Here is a 21966-nt window from a genome sequence, read left to right as displayed (position 1 = left end):
TAAGTAAATAAATGAATACATAGTAGTGAGCTGCAAATATGGCTTGACCCCAAAAAATTCTAACAAAAGGTTTCTCAATGGTTTACAGTAGTATCAGATGTACTTAAAAACATACTAAAAGTTTACCAAAGTTTGACTCCAAGAAATGCCCCATTTTCAAAATGGCAGCCGTCAGGTCCTTAAAATTACCATTACTCCTTTGTATTCTTCCTAGACCAGGAATACTGATGCCTGATACATGTTTTGGGCATGTAATATTCTAATTAGCATATTTGCATGATAGATAATTGATTACAAGTACAATTATATATTAAAACAATTTCCTTTAAATAACTGCATATTTCTCCTTTCTCATATCATTTTGCCTAGTGTTGGTGCCTTCTGTGGTTCATAACCATTCTTTTGATTCCAGTAAAGAATAAGTTCATTAGAACTGTGTAGTACTGTAAATTTAGTCAAAACAATATATATTTATTAATTATGCGTTTATTTTTTTTATTTTTTGCCTTTTCTTTTTTTATATATTTTTAATACTTTTCTCATTTATACATATCTTTTTCTATTTTCTTCAGTTGTTTCCACTTATTCAGTTTTTTTATACTTTCTGCACTTTGACCTTCACATGCTGGTCATATAATTAGAATATCATCAAAAGTTGATTTATTTCACTAATTCCATTCAAACAGTGAAACTTGTATATTATATTCATTCATTACACACAGACTGATATGTTTCAAATGTTTATTTCTTTTAGTTTTGATGATTATAACTGACAACTAAGGAAAATCCCAAATTCAGTATCTCTGAAAATTTGAGTATAACTTAAGACCAATACAAAGAAAGGATTTTTAGAAATCTTGGCCAACTGAAAAGTATGAACATGAAAAGTATGAGCATGTACAGCACTCAATACTTGGGGCTCCTTTTGCCTGAATTACTGCAGCAATGCGGCGTGGCATGAAGTCGATCAGTCTGTGTCACTGGTCAGGTGTTATGAGAGGCCAGGTTGCTCTGATAGTGGCCTTCAGCTCTTCTGCATTGTTGGGTCTGGCATATCGCATCTTCCTCTTCACAATACCCCATAGATTTTCTATGGGGTTAAGGCCAGGCATGTTTGCTGGCCAATTACGAACAGGGATACCATGGTTCTTAAACCAGGTACTGGTAGCTTTGGTACTGTGTGCAGGTGCCAAGTCCTGTTGGAAAATGAAATCTGCATCTACATAAAGTTGGTCAGCAGCAGGAAGCATGAAGTGCTCTAAAACGTCCTGGTATACGGCTGTGTTGACCTTGGACCTCAGAAAACACAGTGGACCAACACCAGCAGATGACATGGCACCCCAAACCATCATTGACTGTGTAAACTTTACACTGGACCTCAAGCAACGTGGATTGTGTGCCTCTCCTCTCTTCCTCCAAACTCTGGGACCCTGATTTCCAAAGGAAATGCAAAATTTACTTTCATCAGAAAACATAACTTTGGACCACTCAGCAGCAGTCCAGTCCTGTTTGAAGCGAGACGCTTCTGACGCTGTCTGTTGTTCAAGAGTGGCTTGACACAAGAAATGCGACAGCTAAAACCCATGTCTTGCATACGTCTGTGTGTAGTGGTTCTTGAAGCTCTGACTCCAGCTGCAGTCCACTCTTTGTGAATCTCCCCCACATTTTTGAATGGGTTTTGTTTCACAATCCTCTCCAGGGTGCGGTTATCACTATTGTTTGTACACTTTTTTTCTACCACATCTTTTCCTTCCCTTCGCCTTTCTATTAATGTGCTTGGACACAGAGCTCTGTGAACAGCCAGCCTTGGCCAGCCAGCCTCCTTGTGCAAGGTGTCAATGGTCGTCTTTTGGACAACTGTCAAGTCAGCAGTCTTCCCCATGATTGTGTAGCCTACAGAACTAGACTGAGAGACCATTTAAAGGCCTTTGCAGGTGATTTGAATTAATTAGATGATTAGAGTGTGGCACCAGGTGTCTTCAATATTGAACCTTTTCACAATATTCTAATTTTCTGAGATACTGAATTTGGGATTTTTCTTAGTTGTCAGTTATAATCATAAAAATTAAAATAAATAAACATTTGAAATATATCAGTCTGTGTGTAATGAATGAATATAATATACAAGGTTCACTTTTTGAATGGAATTAGTGAAATAAATTAACTTTTTGATGATATTCTAATTATATGACCAGCACATGTATATTTCCCATTAACCATCATACTCTTCCTCCAAAAGAGGTTGATTATAATGATTCTCACAATTCCCAAATTGACATGGTCCACAAGCAGGCATGCATGCATGGCAGTCCATATGCCCTGCAACTGCACCGTTGTGTTCGGCAGTTGTGCAAAAACATTGGATCATCTGAGTAGCAGTTACATGACATAGGCTAAATTGTTTACATCTCTGTTTAACCCCAAACAATGATAAAACCTTACAGTAATCTCACAAAATCATGTATTGCATAAGTATGTAATCATGTCAGTGCAATTTAGACATCTCCAATGGATTCATAGACTCAGAAAACATTGGGTTAGACACCAAGATTACTTGGCTAGGTCAAATAATGAAGCAGTTAGGATATTTTAAGGGCTCCCTGCCCATCTTGGAGACCATCTTGAAAATCTCACCTTTCTAGTGGTCAAACTTTGGTAAACTTTTTGTATGTTATCAAGTACACCTAATACTACAAAAAACAGCTGACTTTTTTAGAGTTAGGTGTTTTTTTTCCATAAATGCAGCCAGCCGTCTATAAAGAGAGCTGTTTATGCAACCCCTGTGAATGAGTCATTCTATAATTAGCCAATGTTTTGGCTTGTTCTGGGGAACTTGCGTCAGATGTTATACAGATATGTAGCAAAAGAACATAAAAACAAAAGTTAATAAGGTAATGTACTAACTATTCCAAGGTCAGCAGTTTGCACAAGGCTCCAAAAAGGCCGAAATGTCTACTGTGTTACCTGTCAACTGTGTTACCCATCAACAGATGACAAGGATTAACACGGTTGACAATGCTGGCAATTTATGCTCCCACTGCATCCCACTGCGAGTGTTGTTGATAAAAAAAAATATTCACAAACTATTGTCATTACACAGAAATTACATAGGAATTGCCTAAAACCATGGAAAACAATGGATAAACTTAACTGATCTAATCACGGCCACTCCGCATCCCTATTATATACACATTATATCCACATTTGTCAAGGGTTGAAAGGCATTCAGAATTTCTCATGACTGACATAAACCTATATAATATTATAGATTTGGCATATACAGGTCCTTCTCAAAAAATTAGCATATTGTGATAAAGTTCGTTATTTTCCATAATGTAATGATAAAAATTTAACTTTCATATATTTTAGATTCATTGCACACCAACTGAAATATTTCAGGTCTTTTATTGTTTTAATACTGATGATTTTGGCATACAGCTCATGAAAACCCAAAATGTCTGTCTCAAAAGATTTGCATATTTCATCCGACCAATAAAAGAAAAGTGTTTTTAATACAAAAAAAGTCAACCTTCAAATAATTATGTTCAGTTATGCACTCAATACTTGGTCGGGAATCCTTTTGCAGAAATGACTGCTTCAATGCGGCGTGGCATGGAGGCAATCAGCCTGTGGCACTGCTGAGGTGTTATGGAGGCCCAGGATGCTTCGATAGCGGCCTTGAGCTCATCCAGAGTGTTGTGTCTTGCGTCTCTCAACTTTCTCTTCACAATATCCCACAGATTCTCTATGGGGTTCATGTCAGGAGAGTTGGCAGGCCAATTGAGCACAGTAATAACATGGTCAGTAAACCATTTACTAGTGGTTTTGGCGCTGTGGGCAGGTGCCAGGTCCTGCTGAAAAATGAAATCTTTATCTCCATAAAGCTTTTCAGCAGATGGAAGCATGACGTGCTCCAAAATCTCCTGATAACTAGTTGCATTGACCCTGCCCTTGATAAAACACAGTGGACCAACACCAGCAGCTGACATGGCACCCCAGACCATCACTGACTGTGAGTACTTGACACTGGACTTCAGGTATTTTGGCATTTCCTTCTCCCCAGTCTTCCTCCATACTCTGGCACCTTGATTTCCGAATGACATGCAAAATTTGTCCAAAAGTCCAGTGCCTCTTCTCTGTAGCCCAGGCCAGGCGCTTCTGCCGCTGTTTCTGGTTCAAAAGTGGCTTGACCTGGAGAATGCGGCACCTGTAGCCCATTTCCTGCACACGCCTGTGCACGGTGGCTCTGGGTGTTTCTACTCCAGACTCAGTCCACTGCTTCCGCAGGTCCCCCAAGGTCTGGAATCGGTCCTTCTCCACAATCTTCCTCAGGGTCCGGTCACCTCTTCTCGTTGTGCAGCATTTTTTGCCACAACTTCCCACTGAGGTGCCTTGATACAGCACTCTGGGAACAGCCTATTCATTCAGAAATTTCTTTCTGTGTCTTACCCTCTCGCTTGAGGGTGTCAATGATGGCCTTCTGGACAGCAGTCAGGTCGGCAGTCTTACCCATGCTGGGAGTTTTTAAAAGCCTCAGGAATCTTTTGCAGGTGTTTAGAGTTACTGCTCCTCTTAAGCCTCACAAACCCAAACCAAAATCAGATATGTGGCAAAATTCTGACACTCGTCTCCAAAGACAAATATGTAGAAAGGCCGAACGCAAATGGAAACGGGACAGGCTCAGTGTCTCCTTTCGCATGTTCAAAGACTCACTTATAGCATACCAGAACGCTGTTAAATCAGCTAAAGCCGCATACTTCTCAAACTTAATTGAATCCAATCACTCTAACCCTAAGGTCTTGTTTTCTGTCATTCATTCTGTTTTAAACCCATCTGCTAAATTGTCTGTTGTCTCAGATGCTCTATGTGAAGACTTCCAGAGATTTTTTATTAACAAAATCACTACATTAAGGACCAGTATCTGCCCTAAATTAATTCTCCCCCCTATTATGCCGCGTACCTCCTGTGTTTGGGAGGCTTTTGTTCCCATTAACCTCCAGACACTGAAGGATGTGAGCGCCAAGCTCAAACCTTCATTCTGCCCAAATGATATCATTCACCCGAGATTTTTAAAATTAATCACCAACACGGTGGGTCCAGGTATGGTATCCCTTATTAACAAGTGTCTAAGCACTGGCTCTGTTCCGGCCAATCTTAAAGTGGCTACGGTCACTCCTTTGCTCAAGAAGCCTTCACTGGATCCTTCTGTTTTAAAAAATTACCGGCCCATCTCTGTCCTACCTTTCATTTCCAAGTTATTAGAGAAAATCGTGTTGGATCAGTTCCAACACTTTTTGTCAAATAACTGTATATATGAGGTCTTTCAATCTGGGTTTAGGACCGCCCACAGCACTGAGTCCGCCCTCCTGCGAGTGCTAAATGACATTTATCTCTCCACTGACTGTGGAGACACTGTGGTTCTAGTTCTCCTAGATCTGTCGGCGGCTTTTGACACCGTTGACCATCCTACTCTGTTAGCTAGACTGGAGACGTGGATGGGCATAAAAGGCTCTGTCCTGTCATGGTTCCAGTCTTACCTTACTGACAGAAAATTTTTAGTCTTCCACAGGGCTCTATTTTGGCTCCCTCTCTATTTTCTCTTTACATGCTACCGCTGGGCAAAATTTTTAGGAAACACTGTGTATCTTTTCACTTTTATGCAGATGACACCCAAATTTACATTCCAATCAAGCGCACTAATCCTGCAGCATTAAACTCTCTTCATCTATGCTTAGAGGAGGTGAAGGCATGGCTAGCTCAAAATTTCCTATCCCTTAATGATGATAAGACCGAGGTCATTGTTTTCAGCCCGAGTGAAAGGTCCCAGTGCACATGCCCAGACTTGGGGAATCTATCTCCCTTTAAATCTACAGGAGTGCGGAACTTAGGTGTTCTTGTTGACCAGCCTTTAAAGTTTGATAAACACATCTCATCTGTAGTCAGTTCTGGTTTCTACCAACTTCGCTTACTTTCTAAAATCAAAGGCTTTCTCACTCCAATAACTCTGGAAATGGCAGTTCATGCTTTCATCACGTGTCGACTGGATTATTGCAACTCACTATATTGCGGTATATCAGATTCTCAAATCTCCCGTCTTCAGTTAGTCCAAAATGCTGCGGCCAGACTCATCCATAATTGTCGCAAATATGATCATATCTCTCCCATCCTCAGATCTTTACATTGGTTACCAGTCCGGCAGAGAATAGATTTCAAAATTCTTCTCTTTGTCTTCAAATCTTTACACAACCTAGCACCGGTTTATCTCTCTGAACTTATTCATCCGTACATTCCGTCCAGAAGTCTCAGATCCCACGACCAGGCGCTGCTGGTAGTCCCTCGTGTCAGACTTAAGCGTAGAGGGGAGCGTGCTTTTGCGGTGGCAGGGCCCCGTCTGTGGAACACCATGCCTCTAGAGATCAGAACGGCTCCCAACCTCTCTGTTTTTAAGTCTCTGGTCAAAACTTATCTATTCTCGTTAGCATATTGATTACTTATCTTAGACTGTTCTTATTATTTTACATTTGCTTCTTGATTTTATAATTAATCTTAGCTTAGTTGTTCTCTATGTGCTTATGTCTGTTTTTGCTGCTTTTATTTTTATATGCTTGTTCTGTAAAGCACTTTGGTCTGTCTAGCGGCTGTTTAAATGTGCTATATAAATAAATGAACTTGACTTGAACTAGAGTTAATTAGTTGATTCAGATGATTAGGTTAATAGCTTGTTTAGAGAACCTTTTCATGATATGCAAATTTTTTGAGATAAGAATTTTGGGTTTTCATGAGCTTTATGCCAAAATCATCAGTATTAAAACAATAAAAGACCTGAAATATTTCAGTTGGTGTGCAATGAATCTAAAATATATGAAAGTTTAATTTTTAGCATTACATTATGGAAAATAATGAACTTTATCACAATATGCTATTTTTTTGAGAAGGACCTGTATCTTTTTCTGCTTAGTCATGACTGATAAATTGTTAGGATGTTATTGTGTAAGTCCTTACAACTTGAAGTGTCATGATGCATTATAAAACGTAATTTGTCTTTTGGGATAATGTAGCTACATCCAGCCGGTTGTTATCTCAGATTGAACCCCAACAGGGGGATCAGGACGTGAAGCGGAGGGGTCTTGTATTAGACTGAAGGGGTTTATTCTGAGATAACAACCTATACAATATACAGTATAATGTTATATAGGTTTAATACAGAATTACACAGCTACTTGTCTCAAGTACATTAGCCACAAAATATTGACTTGAGATGAAATATTTTATTAGCTCTTACAAAAAGCTTCCGCGAAAAAACAACTTGTGGTTAAGTGTTTCCAGTCACAATACAGCGGAGTGACTTGTTTAGCATATGTATTATATAATATATATATTATAATGTGTGTGTGTGTTTAAAACACTTTATGGATACTAAATTAATTCTTACTTGTTGACTGTGTTATTTTGTCAACAGTGTTGTGTGTGGTTTTTATGTTATAAATCTTTGAAATGTGAACTAATCTGTCAGAAAAAGAAAAAAAGATGGGGATATCTCTGGAGATAGATCACTTTGGTAAGGATGGTAAATAATATTGACTTCAGCATACTGTGGATTTCTGTTAAATAAAAGTATCATCCTTCATGATAGCATCCCACAGCCGATTATGAAGCCCCAAATTCATATTTTCAAATCAGATGGACAGATAACCTCAAATATGTTGAAAGACCGACGGTATAGGTCTCACATTGAGCAATGTTTTAGAAAATAATACACAAATGTAATTAATTTTCACAAAACTATAATGGATCACAGTTTAGTTATGATGAATGACTTTGATAAAGTGAGTAACTTAAGAAAGGTATAATCCATTTTCAGTTTATATACAATTATTTTCATGTCACACCATATGACGATTGTAAGCACTAATACAACAAATTGTCACATAAATTCTGATTCCAATTGAAAATTTTGAAACAACATATGTTTCTATAAAGATGAGAGTTGGTAGAACAAAAGTCAACCATTTTTATGCCTGTTATTTGAAATTTTTGAAAAAAACACTTTTTTATGGTACATATGTCACTGACCCATATATATATATATATATATATATATATATATATATATATATATATATATATATATATATATATCACTTTGTAAATTATTACATTTCACTCAAAAATGTCTTGCAAGATCAGACGTCGCTACTATTTCCCCTCTTTCACACCGCGTGCATGAACACATCATCACTTCACTTCCTTCACTGCAGGTGTGCAGCTGAGCGTGTAGCTTTTACCAAGTCTGCTGGTATAAAAAAAAAAAAAGGAGAGAGAGAGTTTGGCCCTGCTTTTTACAAATAGGCACTGAGATTGATGACATGGACTGTTATATTGAATAAGGTTTCCGCAATCATCTGGGATATGAGGTAACTGTTTTATTCGTTTGATTATGTACAACATGGAGGTAGAATCAGAACTTACCACTTCAAGGGCAACGAGCTGTTGTTGAGTTGTTGAGAGTCAAACCGAGAAATGACCAAGGTTTTATTATAGTAGAAGTGTAGCAAGCATGTTTCTTTTGCAGAATGGCTACCATTTGTGACCACATATAGAATAGTGAAGCCATGGTTAATTTGAGGTAACCATGGTTTAACTATTTTAAACTTAGTATTATTATTATTATTATTATTATTTATTTTTGCAAGGGAAACCGCTAACTTAGTAGACTTTTATTCAAGCGCACATGTTTGTCAGTATTAAAATTCTATGAAAAAAAATGTTAACACTTGAGGTTAGTTTTACTAGTTCAACTAATATTATACTCTTGTTATAGTATGATGAACTATCTTTGTTAACGTTAGTTTATATAGGCTCAGATCCATTGACTAATTTACAGATAAAAAATATTAGAAAATTTTGAAGCTAATATTACCTTCAGGATTAATACATGCTTTAGAAGTATTTTTCATTGTTATTTCAGGTTAACTAATGTTAACAAATGGAACCTTGGTGAATAAGTGTGTTTAGATTACACTAAATGTATATAACCGTGCAGAATGTTTTTATGAATTTCCATGTTTAATATTGTGTGAAGAAATGGATGGGAAAATGAAAAGTTTACATTTTGATAAAAAAAATAAAAATATACACACAACAGTAGCCTAATAAAAGCTGTTTTATTTTTCATAGTGTGGGTTTGCCACATTGCCACAACTTATATTTCAAATTAAATCAAAAATTAATCCTGATGTGCACTTAATTGTGATCTTATTCCCATCTAAAAAAGGGGAGTTAATTTAGTAAGACAAGGCTATTTGATGTTCTGAATAGTAGAAAATACCCATATCGTGTTTTATAATATTTGACTTAGCCTTTGGAGATGTAATCTGAATAGAAAAGAAAGCAATATACTTCTAAACTTGTAAAAGTAGCAGTTAAGGTTTTTGCTTTTCTAGTACAATTAGCTTTGTTTTTGATGGTCCTTTCTTTTCTTTTTTTCATATCAACCCCATGCTGTTTCTTTTAATGAAACACCAGTTTAACTGAATTATGTTTTGTTCCCCCATCATTTTGGATCAGCTTCCAAGTGACCATGAACATAACCAGTACAACAATCAGTCTCCCGAACCACACAAACAGTTGTGCACCACTTTACGAGGAAGAAAACCCACTTCCACTAGTGGTTCTCTACAGCACAGTCCTCACATTAGGTCTGCCCGCTAACCTGATCACAGTCTTCCTCACGTTCCTCGAAGTGTGTCAGAAGAACGTCCTAGGGATCTACCTCTTCAGCCTGTCAGTGTGTGACCTGATGTATCTTGGCACACTTCCACTCTGGGCCATTTACATCAACAGGGGTCACAGCTGGGAGTGGGGCTCTCTGTCCTGTAAGTTCACCGGCTATGTGTTCTTCAACAACATGTACATCAGTATCTTCTTGATGTGCTGCGTTTCCGCGGACCGTTTTGTCGCGGTGGTCTACACTATGGAGTCTCGTGGTCTGAGAAGGATGAGGCATGCCGTGATCATCGCTGTTGTGATTGTGGTGGTCGTTGCTGTGGGACACGTGCCGGTTTTCACCATGGCAGAGGGAGACTCTGAGAAAATGGAAAAGAAGCGGTGCTTCGAGCCAAGCGACCCCTCTGTCGTAGTGACGGGCTTCAACTATGCCCGCTTCCTCATCGGTTTCTTCATCCCGCTGTGCATTTTAATATTCACCAACTTGGCCATCATTTCTAAAGTTCAAGCTAGTACAGGTTTGACACCACAGGCCAAAATCAAAATACGTCACCTGGCCTATGCTGTCATCTTGTTCTTTCTGGTCTGCTTCATGCCGTACCATGTGATCCTTTTGCTACGTGCCATCAATTTCCACTTTTCGAATGGGAAATGTGACTTTGAAAGAAGCATCTACACACCCTATACAATCTCTCTGGGTCTTTCTACCATCAACAGTGCCATAAACCCTGTTTTCTATGTGCTTAGCAGCAACAGTGCTCATAAGAGGATCCACAAAGGCCTGCGAAGGTTACGCAGCAGCTCGAGATCTCCTTCTTTTGCATGATTTCTTTCATTTTCTCAACTGGGACTTATTTTCCTTTTTCTGTAGCCTGTACAACATTTAAATGTTTTAAACTGAAATAGGAATTGTCTCTGTTATACTTGTTTAATCTTCCAAACATTTGGAAAGCATTACAAGAACCATATTTTCTAAATGCATGTTATTGTGCTTATGTATATTTCCTTGTCATTTTTAATCGAAATTGTCATTATCTTCTAGTGAAACCAATTTTGTGACATATGGCGGATTTATTCATAACCCCCCATTTTACTACTGGTTGACCGATATTGTTTTTTTTTTTTTTGGACTGCCGATATATAGGAAAGCAGGGGGGCGATAGCAAATATAATTTCTTTTTTATTATTAGTAATATTTAAGAAATTTGAAATCATTTGACAATGGTTTAAATTTTTTTTTTTTAAATAAACCAACTTTAGATGACAAAGTATTTTTCACAAATATTTAATAAAAATATCATTGAAAAGTAAACATTGTAACCAACAGGGCACTCAGTTTTCTGGGAAGTTTGTGTGCGTTGAGAATCATATTTTTCAAATAAAACAAGGGTAACCCTCATTTTACATACAGCACACAGTGAAAAATGACATGAATATGACAGTGGGCAAATGCATAAATTGCAGCACTATTTGAAATCATGAGTTTAAAGTTTAAAGCATTTAATTCAGATGGAACGACCGTCATGCAGAGAACACGCGATCATGGTGGATAAAAATGCACATGTCACAAGATCTCACAGCTGGATTCCACTAAATTTGCAAGGTTTGTGAAATTAAAGGTCCATTAGTCATTCAAAGATTTGTTTAAATGATATAAATGCATATTTGCTCAATGCTGACGCCCAACGAGAAAGTATAATAATATTTGCCTTACTATTACTGATAATATAAAAGCAATCGTTATGATACTTTTTGTATACAATGTTTTTTATTTTTTTACATAAAACAGGAAATTATATAACAGAAAAAGACCCTCATGGGTTAAGATCTCTTGAAATGCAAGTTAATTGGATCTTTTTTTATTGAAGTGTAAAATGTAATGTGGTGCAACTTAAACTATTTATTACTTAATGGAATTAATGCATGCTATTTCTTTATTAAATTAATAAATACACTTAACTTTTTTTTGGTGGAAATAATGAAAATAGGGAAAACATTTTTAATTCATTACATAAAGTACAGAGCTTTGTTAAAATATCAAATTAAACGGTCATAACACAAACAAAACTTTACGAAAACAAGAAACATTTTAAACTAAATTGTATTTTTTTTTTCAGGAGTACTATTTGCTATTTTATATTATATCTTAGCAAAGTCCATGTGTGAAATCAGGAGACGTTTTTGAGTTTGATGTGAAATTGATGCAAGAAGCCACAAAAACGTATAGAGGAAATGGTTAGAGGCTAAACGAGGTGTGAAAACGGTTGTTTTTCTGCTTGCAGTTGACAGTCTAGACAAGTTCATATATTGTGCCTGCATAAGGACACGTAGTTACATACAAATGTGCTTGATATAGGATTATTATTATTATTAATATTATTATTATCATTTAAAGGGTAAGTTCACTGATTTTAAACCAGCTTTTTATTGTTACAATGTTGGTACACATAAATGAACAATGTGTTACCTTTTGCATTTCTGTACCTCTACTCACCACTACCCACAGACAGCAATAAGGGTTTTGAAGATTTTTCATTTTTGGCCACAACCATTTTCTCAGGTTTCTCTAGGAATGCAACACTGATGATAATAAAAAAAAAAAAACCATACCATTACCATTAAATGAAATCTTATTATTAGAATTTTATGCATTTGGCAGATAGTTTTATCCAAAGCAGGTTACAGAGCATTTGCAATATATTTGATCAGTTCTTTATGTTCCCTGAGAAATGAAACCATGACCTTGCCATTGTTAGCTCATACAGATGAAAAAGTAAAGTATGAACATAAGCAGTTCTCTCTGAATAGATCTTAGAGCTTAAAATGTTTAGTTGTGGTGAGGACTTTGAGCATGAGAACGGATGCTAAAATGTGTGTTTGTAACTTGAACTTTCCATGACCTTAAATGGTGAACTTCCTGTTTGCTAGGTTGTAATAAAATGTAGAATAGTTCTGTTTTTAGTTTGAACGCGCTCACACTAAATGACAGGAAGTTTGACAGAATCAACGTTTGTTCACATAACCCAAGACTGACACATAAAGCTATATGTACCAATCTTTACATTTTTAAGTCAAGCTGAAGGTGTCTAGCAAACTAAATCAGGCAAAATTTGCAGAAAAATTATGTTGATATAATTAAATGGTCTTGATATCAAATTAACCCCTTAAATTGCCTTATAAGATTACTTTACACTTTCTATCAAAAAAATTTAATAAATAAATAGTTCAATTAGTTATTACTGATCCTGCTGCTTTTTTTTTACACGTATTTATTTTATGTATTCATTTATTTTTTTGTAATTGCATTTACACTGTAAAAAGTTATTTTTTTTTTTTACTTGTAAATAAAGATAGCATCAGTTAAGTACATTTATAACAAAATACTAAAATACTTAAATACTATTTTGTCTTTTTACTTCAAAATGTCAAGTTTAATTCAATAAGCTACTTGAGGTTTCGTTTTCATTTATTGTACTTAAATACATAAGTTAATTCAAATGGAACTGCCCAAGCAGAAATTAAAGTTAAAACTCATAAGTATATTTTACTTGGAATCGTTTGTTATGTTTACAAAGGTTCTTTAAGTAAATATCAAAGTAATGATCCCATATTTCCCATCATGCAATGGGGCATGAATAATTAAAAATGTTTTATGATTGCTTTTGGTGTTAGTTGTTTAGTTTAGTTGTTAGTAACATACTGTTTTGTGACACCTGGAGTTTATTTTCTACTCAAAATGACCCATTCATACTCAAACTGATTGTTACTGTCATTGTGTATGGTGTACCAAGTATTGAGGTGTCTGTGTTCATTTGACTATTCATTTTATTTTGAGTGGGCATATTATCTTAAAAGGATAACAGCCTGTCTACATGCTTACTTGCATGTTTGCAAGTGAACCACATGCTGTAATAGCATGGTGGTTTACCACTGTTACCTTGTTAAAGTAACTTGTATAAACTCACACATTTTATTAAATCAATGCTAAAGTTTTACTTAAAATATGTGAGTGCAAAATTAGCAAAAGAATGAAATTTTTTTAAAACTTTTTTTTATAGTGATAAGCATTACATAATGTGAACATCAACAAAATAAACTGGGAATTTCCAAGTAAACTTCACTTAAAAATGTCTAATTAAACCTAATAATAATTATGTTTAGGCTTTAACTTGGCAAATGTTTGTAAATTTACTAGCCTTTTCTGAGTGAAAAAACTTTCCAAGCTTTTTTCAAGTAAATCCTACTCCACATTGTTTACAGTGTACCCTAGAAGCCATAAGGGCCAAACAAACAAATAAAGCAATAGTGGTATGCTTTTGGAGAGCTTTGAACTTCTCCTTTTATTAGATTTTGAATTACCTTTTTTTTGGAATTAAAAAAAAAACTGCAGGACACAAACCTTTAGCTGTATATTCATATATTATTCAAATACTATCATTTAAATATTTCCAACATAAATATACCAAATGCATTCAAAGATTTCAGTTGTCAGTTCACAATAAAAACAATGTAGCTTTAAGAACAGTAAGGCGTGAGCTTAGGCAGCAGCAGCAGACAGTGGAATTTATAAGTATATGGCTGCATTAACTTCCTGTACTTGAAGTTTACAGTGGTTTTGTTCTTTTTAGGCACTTATTAGTTTTGTTCTGCTTATGTTAAAAGCCTCCCTTTTAATGTTAGATCAGTGGCAAAGTGTGTAAATCAAGTAAGTTAGGAATTCCATCCTGAGCTAGTGTGCATACAGGAACTTTTGGCAAGCATGCTTTGTAACAGACTTGGATGTATTTGTGAACGTGCATGGAAAACATTGCCTGTGCTTGTTTCCATACACATTCATGAATGCAAGCAGTAGTATTAAGTCATCATTTTGGTTACTTCCAAACCTGTATGATTTTCTGAGATGTTCTGAAGAATGCACTAGTAGCTCAATTCAGTGCATTTATAATGTGTTTGGAACAACCAGCTGAGAAAATGATGAAAAAAAAAAAAAATTTACGAATAAATTACAAACCTTGCAGGATTGGTTTTCTGAAATAATGTGTGTCAGTGCAACTGTAAGAGTGTGTGTGTGTGTGTGTGTGTGTGTGTGTACACATGTGATGTTGATTATTGCAGAGGATCTTTCTTGTTCTGGTAGGGCAGCAGGTTCAAGTTGTACTGGCTGAGCCACTGGCGTGAGATCTGATAAAAGAATCCTGGTGCATTCCGACACTGCGATGATGGCATCAGCTGGCAAAAAAAACAAAACAAAGAGGTCAGTGAACCCACTTAGGTTAGGGTTAGGCATTCACAGTTTGAAAAACATGGGGCTGAGTAAATAATGACAGTTTTCAATATGGGGTGAACATTTCTAGGAGTGTATAAATCCTCTTTGGTATATATCCTGCTGTATATCTAAAGTAAAACCTAAAAATAAGAAAGGGCAGTCATGGCTCAATGGTTAGAGAGTCAGACTTGTAACCCGAAGGTTGTGGCTTTGAGTCTCTGGGCCGGCAGGAATATATACAGTCGTGGCCAAAAGTTTTGAGAATTACATAAATATTGAAAATTGGAAAAGTTGCTGCTTAAGTTTTTATAATAGCAATTTGCATATACTCCAGAATGATATGAAGAGTGATCAGATGAATTGCATAGTCCTTCTTTGCCATGAAAATTAACTTAATCCCAAAAAAAATCTTTCCACTGCATTTCATTGCTGTCATTAAAGGACCTGCTGAGATCATTTCAGTAATCGTCTTGTTAACTCAGGTGAGAATGTTGACGAGCACAAGGCTGGAGATCATTATGTCAGGCTGATTGGGTTAGAATGGCAGACTTGACATGTTAAAAGGAGGGTGATGCTTGAAATCATTGTTCCTCCATTGTTAACCATGGTGACCAGCAAAGAAACGCGTGCAGCCATCATTGCGTTGCATAAAAATGGCTTCACAGGCAAGGATATTGTGGCTACTAAGATTGCACCTAAATCAACAATTTATAGGATCATCAAGAACTTCAAGGAAAGAGGTTCAATTCTTGTAAAGAAGGCTTCAGGGTGTCCAAGAAAGTCCAGCAAGCGCCAGGATCGTCTCCTAAAGAGGATTCAGCTGCGGGATCGGAGTGCCACCAGTGCAGAGCTTGCTCAGGAATGGCAGCAGGCAGGTGTGAGCGCATCTGCACGCACAGTGAGGCGAAGACTTTTGGAAGATGGCCTGGTGTCAAGAAGGGCAGCAAAGAAGCCACTTCTCTCCAAAAAAAAACATCAGGGACAGATTGATCTTCTGCAGAAAGTATAGTGAATGGACCGCTGAGGACTGGGGCAAAGTCATATTCTCCGATGAAGCCCCTTTCCGATTGTTTGGGGCATCTGGAAAAAGGCTTGTCCGGAGAAGAAAAGGTGAGCGCTACCATCAGTCCTGTGTCATGCCAACAGTAAAGCATCCTGACACCATTCATGTGTGGGGTTGCTTCTCATCCAAGGGAGTGGGCTCACTCACAATTCTGCCCAAAAACACAGTCATGGATAAAGAATGGTACCAAAACACCCTCCAACAGCAACTTCTTCCAACAATCCAACAACAGTTTGGTGAAGAACAATGCATTTTCCAGCACGATGGAGCACCGTGCCATAAGGCAAAAGTGAGAACTAAGTGGCTCGGGGACCAGAATGTTGAAATTTTGGGTCCATGGCCTTGAAACTCCCCAGATCTTAATCCCGTTGAGAACTTGTGGTCAATCCTCAAGAGGCGGGTGGACAAACAAAAACCCACTAATTCTGACAAACTGCAAGAAGTGATTATGAAAGAATGGGTTGCTATCAGTAAGGATTTGGCCCAGAAGTTGATTGAGAGCATGCCCAGTCGAATTGCAGAGGTCCTGAAAAAGAAGGGCCAACACTGCAAAAACTGACTCTTTGCAGAAATGTCATGTAATTGTCGATAAAAGCCTTTGAAACGTATGAAGTGCTTGTAATTATTTTTCAGTACATCACAGAAACAATTGAAACAAAGATCTAAAAGCAGTTTAGCAGCAAACTTTTTGAATGATGAGCAGAAGAAACTTTTCAAAAACATTAAAAATAGTAATGTTTCCAAACTTTTGGTCTGTACTGTATATGTACAGTATATATATATATTCACACACACACACACACACAATAGAGTTGTATTAAACTGTGCTATATAAATAAACCATCAAACAATGTTTGTTTACATACAATACACACACTGTATAGTCAAACTTGGAATCCTACATGTACCACAGTTTGAGAACACACATACACAAACCTTGGTTTGAATAAGTGCTCCAGGATGATCTTCCAGATCTTCTGGGTCAAGATCTAAAAGAGTAGTGGTCTAAAAAAATAAAAATAAAAAAGTAACAATGAGGTAACAATGTCTGTAGCTCAAATGGTGTGTGATGTGCCAAATTCTAAAACTCAGTCTGTACTCACCTGTGAGTCAGCGCTTGCATCAGTCTGTCTGAGCTGGAGGGATTTGAGCAGTCCTTCATGGGAGTGTAGTTTGGGTTTGGGACCTGACAGTCTGAGAATTTTGGACCCAGACTGTAGATGACACCAGAAATTTGCAGCTTCACTAATGAGAGAGAGAGAGAGCAGGAGAGGAACTTCTGAAAATGATGGACACTTCATTTACACTCCATCAATTCAAATGGAATTGTGCAGTTTTTTGAATAAAAAAACCAAACAATTTTACTGTGTAACGTTGTTTGAGCACATTGTAATCATATATATTGACAATGTACACACACTGGAGATTTCAGTCTTTTACTGTCCTGTTCAGAGTCAATCATTAATAAAAGTTACTAAGATAAAGAAAGAGGGACAATATACTAATCTGGTGTTTTTAGAAACATATCCCATGCATTCAGGTTGTTCCAAATAAAAGTTTACATTTAATTAAAAATAAATAATGTAAGGCAACTATACGAGGTTAGATTTCACTTTCAAGTTTTTTTTCAAGATTCTCAAGATTTTCTGTTTTCACTTTCAAGTGTTTTTTTTTTTTCATTTTTATTACTTATTTTAAATAAGTAATAAGTCTTTTTATTTCTTAGTTTTAGTTTAGTTATTTGTATATTTTATTTCAGTTATTGTTAATTGATAATCAATTAATATATATATATATACATATACACACACACCTTAACTTTGAGAGTACAGGTGTATGAACACTACTGCTACTACTAAATAAAAATAAATAATCATTATTTATAATGCATTAACAAAAACTACTTCACCTGTTTGTTTGTTTTTTTCCTAAAAAATAATTGTAATAATAATTCATTAGAGAAAGTTAGAAAAGTAATATTCAAGTCATTGTATGTATGAAAATCATTCATAATTGATTTTATGAAAAATAATAATAATAATCATAGATTGAGCAAAGAAAGTCATTACCAGGATGGCTGATTAATGACCTAGCTACTCCAGTAAGAACTAGTTGACTATATCCAAAGCATCATACCGCCAAACCGGGTTCATTATTTCATAATGAACAATAGAAAAGCCATAGACTATACCTTGATATCGCTGAAGACTGAGAGGGCTTGTCTAATGTGCTCTGCTGTAGCAGAGACAATGTAGGGATTTCCATCATGACAGGATCTTTCTCGGCATCCTCAACTTGAAAGCAGTCATTAAAAATAAACCAGGGATTCCCTTTATCACCATTTTCTGTCTGTGAAACAACAGCATTAAATACTACAATAACACTTCAACACAGACCTAACAGTTTGAAGGTAGGTCAAAACATACGTTTTCAGGAAACTCAGAAGTTCCTGCTCCTGCCACAGATAGGGTTGATGATTCCTCTTCTCTGGGTCTGTCCTGGAATGCACCCCAGTCTGAAAACCCATTGCCATCTTGCTGGGGTTCTGTCCAGTTGGCAGAACTGAACGTGGACCAATCGTCAAACCCTTCACAACTTGGAAAGCCATCTTCACCATAACGGTCGAGCATACACTCCCCCATTACACACAGTAACGTTATCCAATTACACCCGAGAGTCTACTATTGTCCTGTCTACCGTACATCTATTCGTTTTATAAAACTATAGCACGATCAGCAGGGTTACCATGTTTTTATCCCTATTGACCTAAATGATGTTGTTGTAGCTACACTTTTTGCAGTTAACAGTTTGTTCTCTGGTGTCCCACAGGAGGCAGGGAGTTTCCATTGTGTTTCAGAGGCAGGTTACATGACACACATACATACTTCCTTCCAAAGACATTTCCTCTGTTGCTTTACTTCGATTACCAGGAAGAGGACCAGGGAATCTGAAGAGAGGGAGAAACATGAGAAATATTACATTTTACATAAACATTATATTTTATTAAGACTTTATGCCCTATAGGAAAATGACAAATGAGATATTTGTAGTTACAGACAGGAAGAATTGAGGGGAAAAAGTATGAAAATAATAGAAAAGTAAAAATTACATTAAGTAAACGTAAACAAAACTATTTAGATATGCAGTTTGTAGTTTGAATTTATATTCTGTCATCTACAGCTAAAAGTCATACATTTAAATTTTAATCTATTTTCTAACATTCCAATTTTACATAAACACCATTTTATTCATAATCTTTTATAGCAGTAATTATATTCAGTACAATTGTTAGAGTATTCAGTACAAATGTATAAGATCATGCATTACAAAAAGTTGTCTCTTGACACAAATATATGACAAACATATAAGCCTTTTTAAACGAACAGGTATAGCAGATCTAAAGAAATGTACGTTGCTTTGCCTTTTCAACGATGTAGAGGTCATAATAACAGAAAACTGGATGTAAATAAACCTTTTTACTTACATACATACTCTGAACCGCAATAAACGTCGTGTTTAAATAGACTTGTAAGGCAATAAAACGACAATATCCCACTTATACCGTCATAAACAAACCTCGACAGGTGTGATGAAACGCTGATAACCTAAACCAGTTTATCCACGTATTCCTTCCGCAATTTTCTGTCGGAAATCTGACGTGCCACGAGAAGGAGGAGCTAGCGGTGACACCTGTGCGTTTGACAGCACGCCCAGCACGTGTCTAGAAGTTTACCGTCATGGTGCGACACTCTCGCGAGAATCATCGGGATTTTAATCGCGCAGTAACAGAATGAAACGTAGAGAATAGATTTCCGATTCATGCATGTTATATCCCAACATTGTTTACTGAAGTACGACTGCATAAAGTCAGTATTCATATTTGATACTCTAAATATAGGAAATCTATATATATATATATATATATATATATATATATATATATATATATATATATATATATCTACAGTATCTAGTAAAATACCTTTGTATGTGTTAGATTTTTTTCAGAAAACATCTTAATCTCCGATCCCCATGAACACAATCCAAATACAAAACGATACAAAAGACATGACAAGCTCAAAAAAAATGATAGAAATTAAGAATCCATTTATTACAGATAATATTTATTTAGTTAATGGTTTAGACATTTATTTAGGACAATGATGTGCAAAGGTTAAGTATAGCTGCATAGAACATCTAATTTCACCCTAAAACTCTGCCTGTCAGCTAGTAAACCTGTGACAAGAAAAATAGAGGGGATTCCTCTAAAATACAGTAAAAAGCAGTATTTTGAGTAAATAGAAGAGATGACAGAAGTCTTCGTTATTCTGTTATTCTGCATTTGACAAGGGCAGTCTTTATTTTAGGCATGATAAACAGTCTCAGTAGCTGCGACCAAACAGCGTGTAGAACTGCGCAGGCTCTTTGCCGCTGACACACATCTGACCGGCCTGCAGTTTCTTCAAGGGCTCGAAGGGGATACACAGACTCTTGGCTCCCATTGAAGATGCACCAGGCTCCAGGTCTTGATCCCTGAGGACACAGAAAACAACAGTGTTAATGGAAATCACATCTACGGTAGGGATATCTGTGTGTGAGAGTGTTTTGTGTATTCAGTAGGGCTGTAGCTATCGAATATTTTAGTAATCAAGTATTCTACCAAAAATTCCATCGATTAATCGAGTAATCGGATATGTGTTTTTGCTTAATAAGTGCAATATTAATTATGCAAGAGAAAATAAGACTCCTGCGTCTCTTAAAATGAACAACTAAGTTTCCTTCTTTAGATTTTTTTTTTTTTAAATGCATAGAATGCAATGCATACATCAAAAATAAACTTAACTATTACCCATTGTTTCTCTGTCTGTACTTGTACTGTGAACAATGACAAAGTTGACAGATGAATTAAGTGCATTTAAGTGCCATTCGGTTGGGGTTTTAAATAAAGCATTTTCTGAGATGCACATTAAACATTACCCAGCTCTACTCTGTTTCTTATTTTAAAGTGACCTCATATAATTAATTAATAATTTTAAGCAGTTAAGCACACCAAACAAAGACTGTAAAAATAAGATTATCTGGATGTTTTGCAAACCAAAGACTTGGCCGCTTGCTGAGATGTAAGCCTCAACAGTGGTAGTGTAGTCTCCTCCTGCAAACTTCTCCTTCTCCGTTTTCTTGCCCTTGACCACAGGGATGGCCATCAGCTCCTCGTACACCCGAGCATACAGGTCCAGAATCTGCAGAACCTGCACACATGACAGAGCGGGAGGGTCAGAACATGGTACAAATTACTTCTGGATTTGGGTGTAAATAGTAAGTTGTGAGTGAGGTGTGATGGATCAGATCTGACCTTCTCTGTAGCTTCCTCTTTAGTGGCAAATGCTGTGTGTCCCTCCTGCCAAAGGAACTCTCTGGTCCTCAGGAAGGGCTGGGGGTGTTTGAACTCCCAACGCTAAGAAAAGCAAAAAGCAGAATGAAGACAGGGGCTCTTAATTTAGAGGTGTCTGCAAAAGTTTACATCTGAGGCTTAAACGGACCACAACGTTGCACCACTGGTTGAGTTTGATTGGAAGATCTCTGTGTGACCCACTTGGCATAGGCAGGATACATCACTGCATCAATAAAAGAAGAAATTGAATTCATTAAACAGATGAAGATAAAGTCTATTTAAGATACAGCTGCAGCTGGTCACCAATATGTTTATTGCTCTTAAAATTACAAAATAAAAGACTAAGAATGCATAACTTTGCACTTGTATAGAGATAGCATTCAATAAAACCTTGAAGCCTTGAAAACACATAGCTTACTGAAACAAGCTTACTGAACACATAGGGCCTAGCTTACTGAAAAAAAGTTCTCCTTACAGATGAGAATAACAACAACTTGATGTCTAGCATTCAATAAAAAA

General features: G+C 36.5%; 3 protein-coding genes across 4 annotated transcripts; 1 reads left to right on the top strand and 2 right to left on the bottom strand.

Annotated features, from left to right (window-relative positions):
* Nucleotides 1-8337: 8337 nt before the first annotated feature.
* LOC132112115 (probable G-protein coupled receptor 132) lies at nucleotides 8338-11050 on the top strand. The gene is made up of 2 exons (XM_059519695.1): nucleotides 8338-8414; nucleotides 9568-11050. Exons 1-2 carry the CDS (start codon nucleotides 8362-8364, stop codon nucleotides 10550-10552), a joined length of 1038 nt encoding a protein of 345 aa, XP_059375678.1. The 5' UTR covers nucleotides 8338-8361; the 3' UTR covers nucleotides 10553-11050.
* Nucleotides 11051-14100: 3050 nt separating this feature from the next.
* On the bottom strand, nucleotides 14101-19751 carry si:dkey-229e3.2 (uncharacterized). Of its 2 annotated transcripts, none has more exons than XM_059519278.1 (6): nucleotides 19618-19751; nucleotides 18482-19002; nucleotides 18247-18404; nucleotides 17159-17300; nucleotides 16992-17060; nucleotides 14101-14955 (listed from the first exon to the last, which is right to left on the bottom strand). In XM_059519278.1, the coding sequence occupies exons 2-6, from the start codon at nucleotides 18695-18697 to the stop codon at nucleotides 14833-14835; spliced, it is 708 nt and encodes a 235-aa protein (XP_059375261.1). In that variant the 5' UTR covers nucleotides 18698-19002; nucleotides 19618-19751; the 3' UTR covers nucleotides 14101-14832. The 2 variants fall into 2 exon arrangements, with proteins under 2 accessions (XP_059375261.1, XP_059375262.1); XM_059519279.1 differs by lacking the exon at nucleotides 19618-19751 and adding an exon at nucleotides 19540-19559.
* Nucleotides 19752-20437: 686 nt separating this feature from the next.
* LOC132111938 (bifunctional glutamate/proline--tRNA ligase-like) lies at nucleotides 20438-21744 on the bottom strand. Its single transcript, XM_059519546.1, has 4 exons — nucleotides 21596-21744; nucleotides 21409-21510; nucleotides 21117-21304; nucleotides 20438-20588 (listed from the first exon to the last, which is right to left on the bottom strand). The coding sequence occupies exons 1-4, from the start codon at nucleotides 21653-21655 to the stop codon at nucleotides 20438-20440; spliced, it is 501 nt and encodes a 166-aa protein (XP_059375529.1). The 5' UTR covers nucleotides 21656-21744.
* Between the last annotated feature and the right edge of the window lie 222 nt (nucleotides 21745-21966).

The sequence above is a fragment of the Carassius carassius genome, chromosome 31, assembly GCF_963082965.1.
Source record: "Carassius carassius chromosome 31, fCarCar2.1, whole genome shotgun sequence".
Classification (NCBI taxonomy): Eukaryota; Metazoa; Chordata; class Actinopteri; order Cypriniformes; family Cyprinidae; genus Carassius; species Carassius carassius.
The sequence above is the reverse complement of the archived record's forward strand: the minus strand, read 5'-3'. Positions and strand labels throughout refer to the sequence as shown.